This window comes from Eretmochelys imbricata, chromosome 7, assembly GCF_965152235.1.
Source record: "Eretmochelys imbricata isolate rEreImb1 chromosome 7, rEreImb1.hap1, whole genome shotgun sequence".
NCBI lineage: Eukaryota > Metazoa > Chordata > Testudines > Cheloniidae > Eretmochelys > Eretmochelys imbricata.
Genome location: NC_135578.1, coordinates 71,608,550 through 71,631,361, shown reverse-complemented (window position 1 = coordinate 71,631,361; position 22,812 = coordinate 71,608,550). Strand labels below are relative to the sequence as shown.

General features: G+C 41.1%; 1 protein-coding gene across 2 annotated transcripts in view; it reads right to left on the bottom strand.

The window, feature by feature from the left end:
- CDHR1 (cadherin related family member 1) overlaps positions 1 to 22,812 on the bottom strand; it is a 55,094-nt gene that overhangs the window by 25,136 nt on the left and 7,146 nt on the right. For both annotated transcript variants that reach the window (XM_077822812.1, XM_077822813.1), the window contains 8 exons: positions 20,294 to 20,439; positions 18,865 to 18,915; positions 17,124 to 17,213; positions 16,393 to 16,479; positions 12,117 to 12,233; positions 10,344 to 10,487; positions 6,036 to 6,114; positions 1,437 to 1,537 (listed from right to left, as the gene is read on the bottom strand). In XM_077822812.1, coding sequence (XP_077678938.1) covers positions 1,437 to 1,537; positions 6,036 to 6,114; positions 10,344 to 10,487; positions 12,117 to 12,233; positions 16,393 to 16,479; positions 17,124 to 17,213; positions 18,865 to 18,915; positions 20,294 to 20,439 — 815 coding nt within the window. The remainder of the gene's footprint in view (positions 1 to 1,436; positions 1,538 to 6,035; positions 6,115 to 10,343; positions 10,488 to 12,116; positions 12,234 to 16,392; positions 16,480 to 17,123; positions 17,214 to 18,864; positions 18,916 to 20,293; positions 20,440 to 22,812) is intronic.

The following is a 22,812-nucleotide window of genomic DNA, read 5'->3' as shown; positions in this document are numbered from 1 at the left end:
AATTATCCAATTGACATAAAATAAGATGACCTGAACTTTTGCCCAGAATGAAGATGCAAGGTGAACAGGAACCCAAAACTCTTTGAAGTTCCAAAAAGCTTGGACTTTTCCTCCAGGTTATTTTTCAGGTACCCATGCTCTTCTTGGCTCTGGCAGAGGGCATGAGTGCTGAAGCACGGAGAGAAGAACTGTGCTTTTGCAGTATTTGGGGGGCATATGGGAAGAAGAAAGTACTAGAAATTTCCTTCTAGAGAGACTGTTCTCAGATTTATAGCCCTGCTTTGCTGACCCCATGGATAGGCAACCAAACTGAACTGAACTGAACCACCAGAGCTGTTGAGGTTCACCCAGTCATTACTCTCTCATTGACTGTGCCTTTGATGTTTCTTCCACTACAAAGGAAACTCTGGCTGCTGCTTTGTGTAAGAAATTAGTTACCAGTAACTGAGGAATCAAACCCATTTCAGTCAAAGAGTGTTCAAACCAACACCAATTATGGCCCAATATTTCAACCTTTGTTCCACTTGCATCAACTGACTTGATGGTACAGCATGATGCAACATGATTTTAACATGAATTTCTCTAGAGGATTTTATGTCTTAAATCTCTGAGCATGCAGAGCCAGATTCTCATCTTGAAGTCAATAGCATCCCACCAGTTTACACAAGCTAAGAATCTGACCCTTCACTATTGTTTTTAGTATAAAATAATACAGCATTCATTTATTTATCTTTGGGCTAAGTCACAAGGCTAAGGCTAAGGCCCTTCTAAAGACTTAATCCAGTTCTTATTCAGGAAAATTGCCATTGTTTTCAATGCATGTTTGTGTGAGGAAAAATTGACAAGGGCCTAATGATGTGGCCCTGTGCCATTAAAAGGTTGATCGTTAGAATCCTGTGTAAATTTAGGCAGCATGTCACATTCATATTCTGTCTCTTTCAAATTCTGTTCTCTTTTCAATTCTAACCTTGGACATGTGTGTCAAACTTTTGTGTTAGAGACCCAGTCAAGTGGATATGGATTTAATAGCTAAGCTCCACTATTCAACAACATTTATCCTAACCCTCTCAATGATTATAGATTTAATAGTAATCCACTCCAGCAGATATGGATTTAATAATTCATTAATTTCCATACTCGGTAATAAAAATCGAAAACAGAGAGTTAGCAGACAATCACCTAAGGGAAAGAAGACTGTAGAGCTGGGAATTAATTTGTGACTATTAAATTTTATTTCCAAGAGGAAACTGGGGGCACTTTGAATATCTGGGCAAACAACAGGAAATTATGCTGATTTACATGAGGTGATGATCTGACCCTTGAGCATACAAACACAACATGTAGCACTTAAGACTTGGTTCATGTTACCTGTTTTTAAACACAGATTGACATTCATGGCTAGTAGATCATGGGCACAGGGGAACTATGGAACATACCTGAATTTTTAGTTCATACACTTCTTTCTTTAATTTACTTGGGTTTTTTGTAACAGAAATAGCTCCAGTCGTATTATTTATTTCAAAAGATCCTTCACTTCCTGTCACAAGAGAGAGGGACATTGGATTATGCTGATCACATTTTCCAACTTCCTGAAAAAGAAGAGTTCTAAAAAAACACGAGCAGTAAAATGTACAGTGTTTTGTCCAAAAAATAAGTTGTAGTTCCTATCTAGCCACTAGGTGACAAGGGACTGTGAGGTAGGGCACCTAACACAGCCTCTGCAAGGAGTAGTAATTTACCGGCCTGAACTCACTTTGGATACTAAGAGATAGAAATGTCATTGCTACCACATTTTAGGCATACAGCTGGTGGTCATCAACGGGGTGGATGTAGATGCTTGAAGTGGTGCAGTTTTTCTGTATCATGTAATGTCTAAATATTGTTGGGCAAAAAAATCACACAAAGGGCCATAACTCATAGAAACAATTTAATTTTTAACCAAAATTGGCAGAAAGCTTCTAAATACAATTGATAATGCAACTATAGACTCAAAATACGATTGCCTTAGAAAGTTTGGGAAATATTTTGCCCCAGCTGATATTTTATGCATTTTCCCATACTTTTTTTTTTGCCTTTGATTAAAGCACAACAGTATAAGCTCATCACACGACAGTCACATGACAGTCAGAGCTCATTTGTACCATGTAATACATCAAAATATTTGTCATTATTTGTGCAGTGGATTGAGTTGTGAAGTTTTGCAGATAATAAGATTTTCTACTCTCTAATTATAAAACATGTATTTCTGATGTCATCTTTATGCCCAGAGACATAAGTCTAAAGCATGCACGATACAACTGTAATCATCATCTTATGATCACTGAACACAAGGATAAACTATTTATATAACAGTAATGACTCTTGGTAAGAGGGCCGTAGAATGTCTTGTATGAATATATCATGTGAATAACAAAGTATAATAATGTACTCTTATTATCCCTGCATAACACTATGAGCTCCTGAAAGTCTAATGAAACACCCGCTTGGGCTTTATCAAACTCTGGAGAACTCCATGTAGCTCGAAAGCTTTTCTCTTTCACCAAGAGAAGCTGGTCCAATACCAGACATTACCTCACCCACCTTGTCTCTCTAATACCTTGGGAACAACATGGCTACAACAACACTGCAAAAAACTTAAATGTGCAGTCAGGTAATATTTGCTCAGAGCTTTTTCTTTTGTGCAGAGATGCTGATGCTTTCCACAGTGCTTGTTGAGTGATTGCTTGATGCCCACGTCATACCATACACCACTAAAGAGTCTGGCAGTCTGGTATACTGCTCCCCCACTATCAATTAGGGCATAATATATATCTGGCTTCTCCTCCTCCAGAAGTCTGGCTTCAGCTACATTTACGTAACCCTATCTAGCATAATTCACATGACCATACTGGAAGTCAAGTGGAATAATCTCTACCAATATCTCAAGCTACATGGACTTGTTATCTTCTCTCTCTTTGCTCTCTGCTATGTAATCTATCAGTAGTTGGGAGAAATCCATTAAATGGTTTTCCCAGAAGAGAAATGTATCTGAACAGTTTTTTCCTTGGGTAATGTAAGTATCCATGAGCTGGAGAAGTGATTGGATGCTGTTCATGATGTCTGCCTGCCAGAGCATTCTGTGTTTTTTCTGTGTGCCTTCTCTACATCCTCAAATGCTTCAATCCATGTTGGAGCTTTCTCCAAGAAACATCTCTTCTCATCTTCTGAGAGAACATCATTGTTCATGGAATCACTAGCTGTCATCCATTTCAAACCATTCATTGCCTTATTCATAAGTTTGTGAATTCTAATGCCACCATTATATACGTTCACTCTTAGAGCATGGCTGATGACTGAAACACGATAGATTTGCTTCCATAAGGATGTCACTTGCCTGCATCAGACTGCCTGTATCACCCTTTAAATTCATTGCACGATGCATGCCTCCTATCTCAAGGTGGTCATTATCAAATTCATGTTAATTCCTCCATTTAATCAACTGAGTGTTACAGTAATTGCTTCATGATACACGCCATAAGTCCAGTTTTGGATCAGAGAGGGAAACGTACCCTAAAACTATTTCATCATAGTGTATACCGTATTAACATCAGTTGCTGGTGCAGGAATCATTGGACAGTAGCCAATAGTCATAAAATATAAAATAGCAGACAGGAAAAACTTCTCAAATCAGTCTATTCTACAAATATTGACAAATTTTCAATGTGTCACGTGGTACAAATAAGCTCATGCTGTCTTGTGTCTACAGACTTTTGCTTTAACCAAAGGCAAAAATGTAGAGGAAAATGCATAAAATATATCACCTGGGTCTAAATATTTCCCAACGTCTCCAAAACTGTGCCATCTGTTTTCAAGGGGACGTGGAATTCCTAATAGTTAGTTAGCAAAAGAAAGATCAGAGAGATATGTACAATATACAGAAGGGATTCTACATCAGGGTGGAGAATGGAGTAAGGTCGACAACATTTCTCCTTCTATATAACGCTGTCCTCCAGTCGCACAATAAACTCAACAAGGCAGTACTTCTGTGTTAGGAAGAAGGGATAAAATGGGAATGGGATCCACTGGACACATTTTTCAGCAGTGATTGGTGCTTCGGATACTGTTGATTTTGGGTTCCCTGCTTGCAATGCTTTAAAAAGGCCTGATTTTCATGAAGTGCTGAAATTCAGTTTCCATTAAGGTGCTGAAGTTGGAAACTCAAAATTACCAGTCACTTTTGTACGTATTGATTTCATGTGCAGACAGAAATATAAATGAGCCTTCTCAGTTTAATTGGCAAATACTTAATAATGCCTCTGCAAAAACAAGAACCGCTCTCGTTAATATCAGCTAAAGTGAGAAGTCTGACAATCTCACCAGAAAACAGTCATTCCTTCTGCAGCATATATCTCTAGGGGCCTTAGATGTCTGGGCATTCAAATCTCAACCTCCTAAAAGATGATATTCTGTAAAAAGGCCTTCTGTCGTTATAGGGTCAAATTCTGACCTTAACACCAACTGAGGCTCACAGGCAGAATCTGGCTGATGGAGCTGGTAGGGCTGTGTACTGATTTCAGCAAACCCACTCTTCCATGTGTCTGGGCAGAGCATCAGTTGCACCATTTGTACTATGCTCCCTTTCTGACCTGGCTAATTCATGGACCAAAGCAGAAGGCAGCTTCTGGAAATATAATAATTGCTTGGGGACTTGCTGCCCACACCTGTGCCCCACTTCCTCTGATAAAGGTAGCCTGCTGCATGAAGAAAGTGGGTAGGAAATGAAGGCTCAGGAAAAGAGCCTGGCTGCAAATGCTTCATTAGTCTGAAAGAGAGACTTATGCTGGATATTTCTCTCCCAGCCCTGCAGCATGTATGGAAATCTGGCCATTCATTGTGTTTTGTGGCAGAGCCCATGCACTCATGGACAGGTCCATTGCTGCTGCAAGGAAATCAAGCTGAAAAGAAAAACTCAAACCTGGAAGAGTTGCCTCCTCGGAAATAAAGGCTGATTACAGGAAAGCACAGTCATTCTTGTCTCTCTCTAAATTGACTTTAATGCTCATTTTTAAACTGTCCAATAATGCCTTGTTTTGCTAATATCTGCAACTTCATTAAAGTTCATTAGACGCCACATTGAATGATACAGACGTATGTGGCAGTAAATCATTAAGATTCATAAGCCTGAAAAGTAAAGCCTGACTGAGAAGAAGTTGAAGTCAATAGTTTTTCAAGCAACGATACATCATGATATTGCCCAATTACCATAGGGAAACTGGTAACTCAGAGTGTGCCATTATGTACATTCTGTAAAACAGCATATTTTGAAGCTTAGGGTTTCCTTTTTAAAACAAAAAATTGATTTTAAACAAAAAAATGTAATAATAATTACTATTCATAAATAATTAACAATAGCATTTTATGGCTTCCTTGCATTTTGACAGCACAAATTCAAGGTGTAGAATAGGGGCCTCCCTTGATTGAGGCCAATATTTGCATGGGGTGGGGGGAAGTAAGGCAGTGTTTTTCCTCCCATACCTATTCCCCCATCTCCAGGGCTTTGAGTGGCCAGAATATTCCCCATCTCTTCCCATTCCAGAACCATGACTGGTTCCCTTCTCTTCTTGCTAGTGAAACCTCACTACAATGTAAATGGAAACATGAATAAAATCTGCTGGCCTTGAAGTTGCATGGGTCTCCTAGTGTGTTCTTCTATTGGCTACCAGTTTAGATGGGAAAGTCCCTCAGCGCAGGGATAATTTCTTCCTTTATGCCTAGTAAAGTGCCTGGCACAATGCTGGTGCTTAACAGACAATAAATAAGTGAAATAAATGATTCCAAGATGAGCAATGTAGCTCCATGAAGCAAACACTAAAACTCAGTGAATAATCTCTGGGCTGCTCTCAGCTAGACAAGAGCCAGGAATAGTTTCAGGTGTCTGACCCTATTTCATGAGAGGGATCTTCAGCTTCACTAGACTCTAGCATGCTACATTCTAATTTATTGTCATGTCTACCTTTGACATCCCTTAGGATTTCATGCCAACTGTGTCTACTCACCAGTCACAAGACCGTAATGAATATTATTAGGCTTTCCTCGGTCACCATCAAGAGCAACGACTGTTAGTACCTCAGAGTCCTAGGGAGAAATAGGAATTACAGCTTAGGTAGTGAAAGCAAAGAGCGGTGAAATTGCTAGTGAATATTAATAAAATCCACTCCAGCCAGTTCCTCCCTTATAACCGGGTGTTAGGTGCTCTTGCTGTGGCTGCATTAGGACAACAGCAGGGGCCCATGCTCCTGCCAGAAAATAAGTCACAGCTTGACTTTGTGTCAGGCCATTTGACTGGTTGATCTACAGGCCCTGAGTGTGCTCAGGATTAGCTTTTGGGGTGGGCACCCTCCCGCTATTAAGGGATCTGGGGCTCTTTTGCCTCTACTCTTCTACCAGTAAAACTCCCACCTGCCCATCCATGTGCTGCAGCAGAGGGACTGGTCGCTCCAGGTACTGCTTGTAGATGCTTTCCTGTCCAGCACTGGGAGTTGATACGGCCGTCAGGTAAACTCTCAGTGTGAAATGCTGAGCGCTGACAGGTCAGTTCATGTGTGACTCAAGTGGCGATTAAAATAGGGGAAGTCCACGCCATTGAATTTGGTGAACGGGAGATGGGAATGTCACAGGACTGCAAGCGCTTGACCTGGGACTATTCATTACCAAGATGGAATGTTTTCTGGCTTATGGGCTATGCTAGCTGGCCAGGCAATATAGCTGACCAAGACCAAGTTAGCCAAGGGATCGACTGAAGGAGACCTAGGGGACCTCCTAATTATTAGGTGGAACAAGGGATGGCCTGTGCTCAGGAAATCAGTTGCAACTAGCCCTTGCTGCAAGGCCTATTTTAGGTTTTTCTTGTGATGATGATTATGATTATATTCAGTGCCGTCTGTGCCATTCTTTGAGAGTGGGAGCATCCCCACTGCAGTATCCTGAGCCCAGATCATGCCAGTCATTTTAGTGTCAGTAAAAGGTAAGGATCCGCAGGAAAGGCAGAAGTAACTTTTCTGGTTTGTGGGTCACACAGTTGTTGCAAGGTGTAACTCTGGCTCACAACTGTTAATCCTTTCTGTTGCCAAAATACTTGCTGACTTGTCCTTTTCCCACCTGCCCTTCTACATTTTCCGACACAGCCTTTTGTGAGCAGCTACGGAATCAAAGAGAAAGCTGCTCTGCTCCCCTGTGGAATGGCTCCTAAACCCATGTGCGCATTTCATGGCAATGTACATTAGCCCGAACTGAGGCAGTGAATTCTATTCTGCAATGGTTTTAAGCCCTGTTGCTCTTTAATTCCCAGGGAACAGATCACCATGGTAAGTGTAAGTGGACAGAGCTTGGTAAAAAAGAACCAGAGATGGGTACAAGCCATACATTTGGATGAAAGTTTCTAAGTCACAGTTTGGGAGTGTTCACCCTCTAGGTTTTAGTTAGACTCATGACATTGCAAAGACTGGAGCCACTTACAAAATTCAGGTGTGGATTGGAATTCCCTGGCCATCCAAAAGTTTGAGAGAACTCAGTTTTAAGGTTTTTGGTTCATGTCCACCTCCGATTTTAAGCAGAGGAAGTCAGCTCTATTTCTTCTGTCCTCTCCTCATACAGACACTATATTCATTTAATGAGGGCACCTTTGTTTCCTAAAACTCCTCACTTAGGACTTGTCTTGCAAAGTCCTCTCTCACTTCCTAATGATATCAAAGGAGTTGAAATGCCCAACACCTTGCAGGCTCAAGTCCTCTGATTTGATCCTGGAAATGCCACTCAACTGTTGTAGACCTCAAATATGTATGAACTGGTAACTACTCCATGGGTTTCCAATGCTTGGAATTGCAACATCTGATTGCCACGTAATTCACCAAGCAGCAGATAGTCATGTCTGTTCGCTCCAATAAAATCAAGATAGACAGCAGAAGCAATCAACGGATCCCAAGGCAATGTGATTGGTAAGTTGGTATGAAACAACAAGGAATTTGTGGCTGTCTTTAAAATCTTTACAGACTTTCATTTTGCCTAATTAACATTGCTGTGGGCTAGATGGTCACCAATATCAACAAGTTTTGCACAATTTCCTCACACAGGTAGGCCAATTGACTGAACCGGGACTGCTTCCCCAGTAAAAATACTCAACACAATGAGCCAGACTGGCACATTATAGGCCCCTTTGTAAATTTCAGTCTACATCAACATAGAGCAAGGGAACCCTGAGATAATGTTAAATTGTTGCAAATAGTGATTGGAAATATTTCCATGACAACCACTGTATACTTCAAAAACAATGGCAAGGTTCTGTCAGAGCAACAGCAATAACACAGTTTACCGTATGTGCTGGCAAAACCCTTCATCAAAGAGTTACTTAACTTCTTTACCATGTTGATGAACAAGATATTCACAGAGAAAAAGATGGACGAAGAGCCAAGGAAAAGGTCAGTGTTCTATTTCTAACTTTTTATGCTGGAAGATGGATTTAAAGAATGGCTATTGGAAGAACTCCAGTGCAGTCCCTTGGATAGAGATAGAGCACTTTGTCACGGGTTAAAAATGTTAAATCCAAGAACAGCACCACCCAGGGGAAAAAAAGGAGCAGCTTCATGGAACGAAAGCTGACTGCGTAAGGAAGAGTGAAAGCAGCAAGTGCATTTCTTGGTGTGAAGTTTGCTGTCATGGCTGAGGCCACGCTGGGAAGGACACTAGTATTTCCATCATTACATCATCATAATAGTGTAAATTGCAGGGCTCAGACTGGATGTAATTAATACTTACTATCCCATGGTTTTCAAAGTAAATACCATGTACTGTGTGCACTTGATAGATATGGGCCTTTCAAGATCACTTGGTAACCACATAGGGTAGATGAGTATATATCCCATTTTTATAGCCTCTTTCAATCCAAAGGATTGTAAAGTGCCTTAAAAACTACCTACAATATGTACAGTAATCCCTTCCACCTCACTACTGAGCTGAAATGCAGCACTTTAGGCAAAGAACTTCAGCAACTATTTAACAGTATACAGCACTGCTAAATTATAATTTAGGACAGAAATTAAAGAAAACTGCATCTATTGAAACTGCAAGGGAAATTTAGGTAGACAGAATGTAGCCACACTGCCACTAGAGGTCAAAGAGTCTACAACTCAGTAACTTTATGACTAATAATACCATTTGCAGTCATATGTGCTAAGAGAGGATAAATCAAAATCTCATGCTTAAGAATGAAAGCAGATCTGCACTGGGCTTAGGAAGGAATTTCCACCTCCTGCATATATAACATTGCGCAATTGGCTAGAGATATTATGGTTTTGTTTCACCTTCCTTTGAAGCATCCAGTATAAGGCACAGCTGGAAGCAGGATAGTGGACTTGATGGACTATGGCTTGATGGACTAAGGCTATGGCTAATACCCTTTGGATTATATGCTATGGTTACATGTGGCTGAATCCTTTCTGTTTACATGTGGCTGAATCGTGACTCAGGATTCTTCCATATCATGGAGCACTCAGGAGCTCCACAGTCTGCCTGGGCTCTGTAGCCATGGAATAGAAATGAAACCTGATGGAGATATCCCCTCAGCGGCAGCCACATACTTGCTGTGTAGCCACTGACCTCCTGTCTCCACACATGAGTTATTTGACAGTTTGGTTTCGGAGCTGTCAGCTGACTCTGCAGGCTGTAAAGGCCACTTGGCCCATTCCATCTCCAGAGCCGTCATTCAGCAGAGAAGATCCTACATTATTGGCATGTCAGGGGCAGCTCCTCCCTAGTGACTCCAAGGGAGACCATGCCTGGGATCTAATAGCTTATAGGGCAGTAAGGGAGCAGAGTCACAGAGATTTCTTTGGCCCATACCCTAGCTGATGGCTGCAAAATAGACCTCTGAGATGGTAAGAACAGGTTCATTTAGGTCAAAGATCTCCACTTGCAGCAAAAGTCAGAGGCCTCTGCAGGACCTCTGCAGGGCTGGTTGGGTTAATGGGGGTCACTCATTTGAGCTCTCAATCACTTTCAGAAGTGCTGCAAGTCCCTACCATGGAGTGGCTGTTAATCATGGTCTGATCCTACTCGTACAAGTAAAAAATCCCTTTGACTTCAAAGAGAGCTGGAGCAGGCTCTCTGTAATTTTGTGATGGACACAAATAAGTACCAGCATGAGATTTACTGACTCATTTCACTTAAGATTCAAGTCAGAGTTTGAATGTAGGTCTCCAGAATTGTAAGGCTGGTGCCGTAAACCACTGTGGCACCTGGCCCCACTGGTTTGTCATGTTGAAAGTTTCTCCATTGCTTCTGGGTCTCCTGTAGGTGAAAGTGATACTCACTGCCAGGGTGTCCTCATAGACATAGCCATAGTAGGGAGTCCCAATGAACATGGGAGGGGTGTCCTGAACATCTTCCACATTGATAGTGACTGTGGTTGTGGCTGAAAACACCTTGTTGTCTCCCCTGAGCTTCCCACCACCGTCCTACAACAGAACGCATTGTCAAGTCATTATGCTGAAATTCAGCCTCTGGAACTCCTGATTGGAGATTTATCAGCTCACAGAACCACACACTCCTGATTAGTGCACTCCCAAGACTAATGCATCTCCTGCAATACATACAGGGCCAGAATCATCATAACAAGAATGTGTGGAGTTATTTATTCTAATCTTAGCAAGAAAATGGTCAATAACAGGTGGAAACAGCTCAACTAAACAGATAGCTTTAGAGCTAATCAATGAATGCCAAGAGTTATAGAAAACTCTGCTCTGTCCTATTCCCTCTATTTTCGGTTTGTTTGGTTCCCTCTTTGATTAAGCAGACAGCCCTGAGTCTCCCTGGAGTCATTTTTAACATTAAAAGTGGTTGTGCTGGTACATGGAATCATGTGTGTTATTTTGCGTTTGAGCTCCTATTTATCAATGCCACCTGGGAAGAAAATCAGTCTTTGCAGGAAACAGGTGAGTCAGAAGAAGAGGCCAAATCTGGAGGAACATCTATAACTTTTCATGCTAAATGTAGGGCAGAACAAAAGACACTGCACTGCTGGGGAAAATTAAATTCTGCGTATGATCAAAGTCTCCTAGGGACTCTTGTGATACAGTCAAAGGTGTGGAACAGCATAAAGCTGGGAATTGTTAAGTGGCCATGGCGTAATCAACTCTGTTCACGCTACTGACACGACAGAGCCAATTAGAGAAACGCCTCAGTACGTGAGAAGATTTTAACCCCTTAATAATTATGCTGGCTATTAAAGCAGTGAATGTTTTGCATCCCCACTGTAGCAAGAATAATTTTGCATCCCCATTTTTATGAAGGGATATGTCCACTCCCCCCCGCCGCTCTGCACTATAACAAAGACAGGTGAATTTGGACCACATTTTGTGACAAACTCCTCCCTGGCTCAAGTCTGGCTCCAAAAAATTCAATGACGCCCAGGCCAAGCTCTTCTTACAAAACACAAGAGCACTTAGGAGGTCCTCGAAAATGTTCTTTGTGGCCTAGCAGAAGTCATGTCACCACATAGCACCTGCCCAAACATGTCTGTCAGAACTACAGGTCTCATATATTTCTGCAAGCCTCTGCGCCTCGGAATCAATAGTTTTGCAGCCTGTTATGAGTCTACAGCAGTGCTACAAGCACAGGTTCCATAGGATTTATAGTAGCGGGGAGAGGAGTGGAATGTGCAGCTGCCTCTAAAGGAGGTGAATAACTATGGTCCATTAGTCAGCCCGTAAGAGAGGGAAGAAAATATACTCTTTTTAGAGAAGAGATGTGTCACCTCTGTTCTGCAGCGTGACTATTCTCCACCTGCTGTACTGACAAAGAGCAGTGATGCACACAGACACTGACAGTACTGCAGTTAATTACTCTACTTTATGTGCTGATAACTCTGACTCCTAGATATTACGTCATGCCTTCATAATGGTGGGTTCCCTACTACAGCACACACACTGCTGATTACTGCACTAGCCAGAAGGAGGGTAGCTCTGAAGGCATACTTCTCTGGATCTAATTCTTCCCCATTCTTCTTTGGGCCATCCTCAGATGTGGCTTTCCACAGTTAAAGTCCTTCCCCTTCCTGCCTCTTCTTTCAGGAAAGAGCTTGATACCTTTGCTACCACGGTGACAAAATGAGTTCTTGATTTTTCATAGTCTAGAGTGATCCCTGTTTTGATGCGAAGAACACCACTGTGTCGGTCTATGGTAAACTTATTAGTACGGATGTTCTAGAAGAAAAGAAGAGGAGAAGTGGTGAAAGATTACTGGTATGGAAACAAGATTGGTATTTGGACTATCTTTCATTTAACTTGCTAAAGATATAGGCTAGAATAATAAACAGAGGTGGGTAAAAAGTCTGTAATGAATGATTCATGTGATTAATTTCACCTCTTTGTGTTCAGGAACAATTTATGAACAGATCACAATTTTCTCATTATTCAAAATAATGCAGCAACCTTAACTTAGACATTTCCCGGCCTTTAATATTTAACTATTTTGCCATAATATTTTGTTAACATCGTTTATTAGATGGAATTAGTTAGTGTTTTGGGATTTTTTTGTTTTAGAAAATAAAAAGATGAACCCTCCCCCCCCCCACACACAAAAGTTGTGTCCCTCTTCAGGGCTTCAAAATTCTACTGGCTTCCAAAAAACTGGCATGGTTCATGTACACTCCATTATCTGGAACAGTGGGCAGGATTTTGAAAAGTAATTGCTGAATTTTGGGTGCCTAATCTGACGTATTTTAAAGGGGCCTGGTTTTCATAAGGTGCTTAGCAGTCACCCTCTGAAAAGCAGGACTTTTGAAAAAGAACAGGAGTACTTGTGGCACCTTAGAGACTAGCAAATTTATTTGAGCATAAGCTTTCGTTCGCTAAAACCCACTTCATCGGATGCATGCAGTTGAAAATACAGTAGGAAGATATATATATATATACACACACAGAGAACATGAAAAAATGGGTGTTGCCATACCCACTATAACGAGAGTGATCAGTTATGATGAGCTATTATCAGCAGGAGAAAAAAAAACCTTTTGTAGCGATAATCAGGATGGCCCATTTCCAACAGTTGACAAGAAGGTGTGAGTAACAGTAGGGGGAAAAATAAGCATGGGGAAATAGTTTTACTTTGTGTAATGACCCATCTTTTTAAGGTGTCTCATGGTGGGCACCAAATATTGAAGCACCCAAATTCACTGGTTGTTTTTTAAAATCTTGACCTATTTGAGTAGACACCCCTACTGGAATGTTCTATCCCATATATTGTAAGAAGCCAACACGTGAGAGAGAGCATGCCCCTTTTATGTGATACGTGGGAGCTCTCAGGGAGTGAACCAATAGCTCTTGTGGAGCCTTTTGCTTCAACCAATGCACTTTAAATGGACTTTTTGCTAGACTGATACGTTAGTCATATATACATGTTTGGCATGGCTTTCTTCGCTGCACATTTTGTGAGCTTAGTGAAAAACCCTATGCAAAATGAATTTCATATGAGATTTTTCAAAGGATCATAACTTGGCCATATCAAAAGCAAATTTCAACAGGGGACTCAAAGGCTTCTCTTAACGGTAAGGCTATGTTTGTACCAAATTTCAATTTTCTACATTCATCTAACCTGGCTGCATGTAGCACTGTTCACAAAAAGTTTCAGAGTAACAGCCGTGTTAGTCTGTATTCGCAAAAAGAAAAGGAGTACTTGTGGCACCTTAGAGACTAACCAGTTTATTTGAGCATGAGCTTTCGTGAGCTACAGCTCACTTCATCAGATACATACCGTGGAAACTGCAGCAGACTTTATATATACACAGAGAATATGAAACAATACCTCCTCCCACCCCACTGTCCTGCTGGTAATAGCTTATCTAAAGTAATCGTCAGGTTAGGCCATTTCCAGCACAAATCCAGGTTTTCTCTCCCTCCACCCCCTCACACAAATTCACTCTCCTGCTGGTGATAGCCCATCCAAAGTGACAACTCTTTACACAATGTGCATGATAATGAAGTTAGGCCATTTCCTGCACAAATCCAGGTTCTCTCACTCCCTCACTCCCCTCCAAAAACCCACCCCCATACACACACAGACTCACTCTCCTGCTGGTAATAGCTCGTCCAAACTGACCACTCTCCAAGTTTAAATCCAAGTTAAACCAGAACATCTGGGGGGGGGGGGGGAGGAAAAAACAAGAGGAAATAGGCTACCTTGCATAATGACTTAGCCACTCCCAGTCTCTATTTAAGCCTAAATTAATAGTATCCAATTTGCAAATGAATTCCAATTCAGCAGTTTCTCGCTGGAGTCTGGATTTGAAGTTTGCAATCATTTTTTTTATAATGGGAAAATACATTTGTTCAGTGTCCTATATTCAAACATGACTAAACCAATTTTTCCTCAAACTTTAAAAAAAATTTGCCTTCAGGAAGAGCACAAATCTAGAAAATTTCTGTCACAAAGGTGAAAGTTTTAGGAGTTAATGAGCAACTCCTAACAAGGGGATAGGGCAGATAGAAATGTGCTGTCAAACAAATGCACAGTGAGTGAAAACTGTCATGGTATTATAACAATGCTCTGTAAATAATGTGCCTCTTCAGTGACCGATTACAGGTGACATTAAACAATGCAACATATTGTCTTCTAGCTCTATCTCTTGATAAGGAGAAAATGAGGGTCATTAGCATCTCAAAAGTGGAATAGAGTGGCAAAACACAGAACAAAAATGACCATGAAAAAAAAGTAAGACACTCAATTTCTGTGAGAGAAATGGGTTTTCACACAGTGACCTGATCTGAGGGACTTGTCAGAATTGCAGAGTGGATTTGTAAGTGGCATTTAAAACGAGAGTTCGATTTCCTTTGCAGTAAGATCATTGTGTTTGGTTTTTGTGTCTTTTTTGGCTGATTACAGTACTTGGTTCAGGATGTTTTTTCTTTCAGTTATCTCATGTTAAGAGGATTAGCTTTATTCCTACATAAATATTTGCATTTTCTCAAGTAGACATTGATTCCTGCTCTCACTTTTGTCTAAGTAAATAGTGTAATGAATGAGTTAGTCTATGTGTACCACTTCCTCTTACTGGGGAGAATCAAAATTATTCCGCTGCAGGCTTAAGCTTTTAGCAACAGTAGCTCAGGTTGTAGCTACTTTCTTTACAGGATTGTCTTGATGAGGGAATGCGGTCAACTCTTTCAAACATGCCTATTACATATCTGTTATTAGTTCACCCAAGGCAGTGCCCTTGTTTGTACTTCTCTTCACTGAGATAGTGCAAAAGTGATAGTAGCTACTTGCCTAGGCTCCCTATAAACAAGAAAGAGAATAAGTGGGGAAGAGAAAAGGACGTAGGAAACATGGGAATGCCAATGATGTGGCAGGAGACAGATGTTCTGTTAGACCCTTAAAACACTGCATAAGTTAATCAGTGTTGTACGTATGAGCAGGAGGAGAGCAGCAAAAGTGAAAGGACGTGTGAATATATACGATGGAGGTAATAGAAAAATATTTAGCTGTATGTATTAGTTTTTTGGCAGATGAACCCTACTGCACCATCAGATCACAATGCAGACCCAGTCATATGAGAGCTCTTTCTCTGCTGACCTTCTCAGCTGTCTGACTCTTATCCAGAGTTAACAGGAGTGCAACAGAGGTTTTCTGACTCACCTGACAATTCAGCAGTGTTGTTTCCTCCTCCCACACTAAGGACTTACTTAGTATAAAAGTTGCACTGCATTAGTTATCCTGGCATAGTTAAAGCAGTACCTCCCCCCTACTGTGCACGCAGTTCTATTGGTGTACACGTACTTATACTGGTATAACTTATTCCCATACAGGAAGGGAAATAATCTATGCGGGTCTAAGGCACCTCTTTCTGATCTAACTGCACCTACACTAGAGGTTGTACCAGTAGAACTACTACAATAAAAACAAAAACAAACAAACAAAAAACACACTCCCCTAAAACCAACTAACTATACTGCTATACAACGTGTGTGTAGACCACGCCTAACAGGTAGCCAGGAGAGACAACACTGACTTCACTGAGAAGCAGAAGGAATGTTGTAGCTGAAGCACTGTGGAGAACCACGTGTGGCTAGAAGCTGCTGAGAAAGGCTGAGGAGGGATCAGAGAAGGCAGGAGGAGGGCTGAAGATGACTGAATCCTGAAGTGAAGCTGAATGCTAACAGTTCCCAGTCCACAGTCAACCAGCTCCAGCCTTTTCCTAGGAGGTGCATATTAATTTAGAATCTATTTATCTCATGCATTGTCTGGGATCACTCCTACTGCTATGGTGACACTTCTAACAAGCAACATGGCCTTGTTTTTATCCTCCTGGGGCCTGAACACCTCAGTAAATGAGACTATTTTTAAACATACATGTGATGCCCATACCTGCAAGAAGTAGGTGATACTTCCCCCAGAACCCGTGTCTTTGTCCGCTGCCTCGATCTTAAAGATACTGCTCCCTGAGGGAGTGTTCTGTGAATCAAAACAGTTACTAGAATCAGGGGGACTGGCAGAGTAATGGGAGGTAAAAGATGAGAGAGGCAAGAAATGAGGAATGAATGATAGAGAGCTGGAAAGCAGCAAAGGAATGAGAAACCAAAAAAAGAAAAGCAGGTGGGAATGGGGGATTCAGAAGGTAGAAGGAAAAGCAACTGAAAGGGAGGGGAGAATGAAACCCAGAATGGGATGGAGAGTGAATGGGCACATGTATGAGTAGGGATGAAAGTGAGGGAAATCATGGGATGAAAGAGGAAGAAAATATATTAAAAATAAGGGAAAGTCTGGAGCAGAAACAGGAGGAGAGAAATGTCTGTTTAGGGGTCAAGGAGACAGAGAAATGATGTCTCCCATTGAAGTCAGTGGTAAAATCCTCATTGACTTCAATGGGAGGAGGAGCAGCAGGCTTCCTGTGGAAAATATTGTGCAAATAAACATCACAGGTTTCCCTCAGCATGACTTCCTCATTAACTGTACGCTTTAGTGATACTCAAAACCTAACCAGCTAAACACTGAGCTAATCACATTAGTGATGGTATGTTACAGAAAACACATTCACTCCTTTTCCCTGCTCCCCGTTCAAACGTACTTGTAGCATTGAAAAAAAAACCTCAACCAACCTCTGGGACTTGGACTATGTAAGGTGTGTTGATAAACTCTGGACTCTCGTCATTAGCATCTGTAACAAGGATTCGGACTTTTTCAGCAACCTGGAGTGGAATATGATGAACACTTATTGAAATAAACTAAATTACACCATACGCTTGTTCATTTGCATACTATGATCCCGACTGGCTAAGGAGTTCAATAGCAGTGAAAAACTGCTTTTTTATGGAATGTCCTCAAGCTACCATCATTCAGTAGGAAAATGGGAAGGGGGAACATCACGGGCTTCTTAAAGAATTCTCCCGCCCCGCCAAAAAAGAAAAAAAAAGAAAAGCAATGTAAAGCTTTCCCTGAGATTATTATTTATTGATGTATATAATGACTTTCAAAAGTCTCAGGGCACTCTCTGAACAACAGATTATGGGGCTGATTTTCAAAATTAGTTTCACACTTACTAGACTCTTCAAGAGCTTCAAACGTACCTGATGCATGCACACAAATGAGATATCTGTGCATAGGCAAGGCTACCTAGGTGCCTAGCTGGCTATGATGTGCACAGATACCTCATTTGATGCCACTGGTGTTAGTGTGCATTAATTGGGTGTGTGCATATGCATGCAGCCAACTTTGAAAATCTGGCCCCATTTATACCTAGAGAGATCACTCTGACATCCAATATAAAGGAGCCCCTTCTGGGATGGAATGCAGTAGCTAACATCAATTCCTAGCAAACCTGCACCATTTTTTGTGAAGTAAAGATGTATACTTCATCCAGATACTTTTATTTAAGGAGATTCCTATGGCACTGCTCATTATAGCTGAGCCTTCTAAACATTTATTCTCACTATACTTCTCCGAGTAAGGAAGCATTGCAGAGTATCATTATTCTAGTTTTACAGATGAGAAAATGAAAACAAAGATTAAGGACCAGATCCTCAAAGTTATGTTGGTGCCTAACTTCCATTGAAATCAATGGGAGTTCGGTGCTGAAATACCTTTGAAGATCTGGGCCTATGTGACTTGTCCAAGTTCCTATGGATAGTTTTGTGGCACCTCCAGAAATAAAAGCCAAGTTTTCTGACCACCAGTCCTGTGCCTTAATAATAAAACCATCCTTCCTATCTTTAAAGCAAATAAAAACAACAGGGAAACGTATGGGTCTCATAGTGGAATTAGGTCAGGATATTGGTGCAGTCACTTCAATTACTCTTGTGAAAATGACATCAGGGCCTTAATAATCAGAAATGATCAGAGCTTCAACAAAAAAGAAAGAAAACAAAACAAAGAAACAAAAACAGCACCCCAAGCAACACAGAGCTTCTTAGTGCAATGCCATGCCATGTAAGTTCAGCAGTGACTCAGAGGGAGGAATGCCAGCTACGGACTCTCCAACACTAATTCCTGCAACACTGAATTTTTCATTATAGGTCTCCAAAAATTGAACAGGCCCTACTCTTCTTTGGGCTTGAGACCCACTGTGGTCTCAGCCTAAGGTGACACCTTGTATGAAAAGCCACTATGGTTTTACAGCCTACTTTGAGTCAGACTTTTGCCTTGGACCACAGAATCCAAAATCAGTTTGAAATGACTGCAAGGAGTTGGACTTAGGTCTGAGTTACTGTGATTTCATCAAAGAGCATAAGTAGCATAAGACCCTCATTGGACCATGTTTTCTTATATAACAAGATACTGTCTGAAAGGTGGCTAATGCAGAAAAGGTGAGTTTGACAAGCTTTGGCACATGTGAATACTCACTGTACTCAGGCCATCTGAAATACTGACTATAACTTCAATCTCATCTTCTTTCTGCAAACAAAGACAATTTATTTAAACAGAGGTTCAGTATTTAGCAAGATTATTCAAGGAGGGTTTGTGTATTAAAATGGATTGCAAGAATACCCAGAGTCTAACAGTTAACACTAACAGAAAGAGTATTGGAAAGGAAATAAAGCCTCATGTTTTGGGGCATAAACCGATCTCTAACTATTTGTTATTAGGATGAGTCTTCCATGGGGGCGGGGTGGGAGGTGGAGGAAATTAGCCCACATTGGCATTTTGTGGGATTTCTTGCATTTCCCTCTAAGGCATCCAATGTTGGTCATTGTTGAAGACAGGATGCTGGACTCTATGGACCATGCAATTTGATCTAGCAATTCCTATGTGTGAGCTGCTGGAAGCCAACCTTTGCATTTTTCAAGAAAATGCTAACTAAAAAGGTATCGTGTGAAACTTCTGCTCACCTGATGTACAGTAGTTTAAGGGATTTCATAAATATTGGGCAGTCTCACCTGAAAAGGATTTCCCCCCAAAACAGGTCAAATCAGGAGTTTAGAGCATCTGATCTTGAAACAAGGTTGCCTAATATGCTGTGTTTGGTGGGACTATCTGAGCTGAAAGGAAGGGCTTTCATTTAACTGGATACATGTTTCTTAACCCATTTTAGTGACTTTTATTTCTATTATTTGTAATCAGTCCCAAACGAAACATTTAAGGAAATTCAACAGCAGCAGTCTAGCACTTAATTGGGGATCCGACACCTAGGAAAACATGCTTGTGTGTATGTGGGAAAGAGCATATATGCAGAGCAATATTCATCTTTGGTACATAATCAATCTGTCCTTGAAAAGTAATTACAGAGAACCTGACTCATCCTACATCTGGGAGAATCCTAAAGAAATTCAGACTCCATTTCCAAGGATTAGAGAACCTTAGCTGCATCAGGAACTAGACAGAAAACAGAATAGTAATAAATACTGAATTTTCTATTTGGCAAGAGTTTAACAGTTGGGTACTCCAAGATTCTGTAGTAGAAGCAGTGGAAAAGGAGGTGACAAGTGCAATAATATACTGTATTATGTTAATATGGATAGAATTAAACTGCAGAATAAGTTTACATGATTTGGAAGCCAAACAGACTCAGACTTTATGGCCAGAAGGGACCATCGTGATCATCTAGTCTGACCTTCCGCACATTGCGGGCCACAGAACCTCACCCACCCTTGCCTGTAACAGACCCATAACCTCTGACTGAGTAACTCAAGTCCTCAAATCATGACTGAAAGATTTCAAGTTACCATTTACACTAGGGTATGAACTGACACTCTCCCTTAAAACTATTAATCAAATTAAGAACTTGAATCCATTATAGAAACATGCAGATGGGTACCATTTCATTATGCTTTACCTCTCTATCAAGGGCCTCAATCAAGGTGACATTTCCAAAGTTTGTGTCAATGGCAAAGTAACTTCTTGACCCAGCTTCATAAGTCATTCCGTAGGTCACAGGATCTCCTTCTGGGTCGGTTCCATTTAGAGTGTACACATGTGTACCTGAAAAAATAGATTTAGTCATTCCACAAGACTTCCCAATGGTAACTTCAACCAGGGTATGTTTTCAATGAACTATTTCTTATGCATTTAGCTCCTTTTTACGGTTAGTGAAGTTTTGTGAACCAGCTCCAATTTCTAGGAATGTATTCCTAGAGTCTCAGAGTTTAAGGTCAGAAACAAACCCACATCATACGTATACAGTTCAATAGTTATAATTCATAATTTTCTGCCTATTGGTTAAACCCGGATAATCAGTGTGGGTAACTGGTCCTCCCCTTCCAGACCCCTCAGCTGCAGAATACCACAAAGTTCAATCCTCTCCCCTCATATTGTTCATTTGGAAGAAGAGTAGCTGACTAACCTGGAACCCAAGCAAGGCTGTGGTGATGCTGGTAGGAAGAAGTAAGAGCTCTGAATAATTTGTATCCTCTGCAACATTCCCCATTATTGAGGGTAACTGTCCTCAGATTGTTAAGCTGGTCCACACCATTGGGGTCCTCAGTGCTATTCGATGCCCAGCCAGCCATGGGAGCATTAAAATGCCCACTTCCATCTGCAGCTGACAGGAAGACTGCTGCCCATCCTCACAGGACAGCTATGCCCCATTGGAACAATGGAACTGTCAGTCAGTATGGGGAGCTCTGTGAATGCTGAAGACAACTTCCACAAGAGCTGGACCTGGACTATGGAACTCTCCCCTGACAGAGATATCAGAATGACCAGTCTTACCCAGTCTCAGAACTAAATAAACGTCAGCGTCCTCTCTTCCATTTAGCTTTCCCTTCATTTAAATTCTTCACACAACGCACCCACCCACCCACTTACTCGCACACAAACGAATAAATCCTATAAACTAATCAGTCTAATTCGCCTACAAGATGGTCAAAAGAGATATTATTTCTATTTTTAAATACTTGAGAAGACGGTGCCAACTTGTGTGATGAAGTGACTCCTTTTATCAATAGTGACATTTCCTGAGGGGCTGCATTTTCAAAACATTGTGGGGCATTTACTGGGCAACATCCTTGAAAGTCCATTATCCTACTTTGAATTTATATAGCACTCCCTTCATGCAAGGATCTTAAAATACTTTTCAAATGTCAATTAACTGGGCCTGACAGGTGGTGTTATCCCCATTTTCCAGGTGGGTAAACCGAGGCACAAACATGTTATGTGAGTTGCCCAAGATCATACGACAAGTTAGTGCCAGAGACAGAAGTAAAACTCAGGAGTCCTGTGGTCCAGTCCAATGCACTGGGAAGATCATTCTTTCAAGTAAGAACCACATAAAAAAACCCGGCAAACAACTCTGAAAATTATGCTCAGAACTTTTCTCCCTTGAAATTCTGAGGCTTCAGTACACAAAACCACGCTTATGGAAACATATGTTTTATATTGTGGCAAAAGTATTGTAGCTGAGTAACTCTACCGGCTGTGTAAACAGTGAAATTTGCTTATACAACAGACAGCCCACAAAAAGTCATAGCTCCTTCTCCTAAAGGAAGGATCGTGGCTGAGGAAGTTCTTTGGCAAGGTGATTAGAAGGAAGATTTTTTTTCCTGGCTCTGTCAGTGGCAGCATGAATGATCTAAGCACAGCCCAAAAGGTGAACTGTACTCTCCTAAAAATAAACGTGGCAGAGGTGGGCTCCAGATTTAAGGATTCACACAAGGTTAGTGTGTATTGTCAGATGAAACCACCAAGTTTTGCCTGGTTCCTGGTTAAAACCATTCAGAAACACTGAGTTTTGCAAGATTTTCACCCTAAGTTATAAAGCAGCTTAAGATCACGCAGAGGTCCAATATCTTTTTGATATCTGCACTCGAGCACACGTGGTTATTTTAGCAGCAGAGACAGACAATGCTGCTGCAGGTTACTAGCTCCTTAACTACAGTTGATGTGCTGTGGATTGTGATGCTGTCAGTAGCAACTATGCACCATAAATGTTTTGTTGTATTTTCTCGGGTTTTGTAATAAAAGCTTTTCAAAGATCACTTGCTCACTCTTCAGATACAGAAATTAAACCTATCACAGGCACAACACAATGGAGCAAAAGGCTAAAGGGCTGTGGAACATCAGGCAACATGGCATCTGATGCTGACACTCAGCACATTTGGTTAGCCGCAAGGATAGAGGGATTATTTTGAGAGGCTAGTGGAAGATTCAGTCAGACTACACTGCATCAGGTCTCATTTGTATGGCAATCTCTGCTATTGGAAGTGCTAAAAAAGTGGTGTTTTCTTAAAGTAAAAGTTTAAATTTTGCAAAGAGTAACAGAGGGACCAGAGGAATGCTGGTAATACACACTGCCAAGATTCAGCTTAACTCATCCCCAGGGAGTATGTAGAGTTTGGAAAACAGGCGCACAAAATT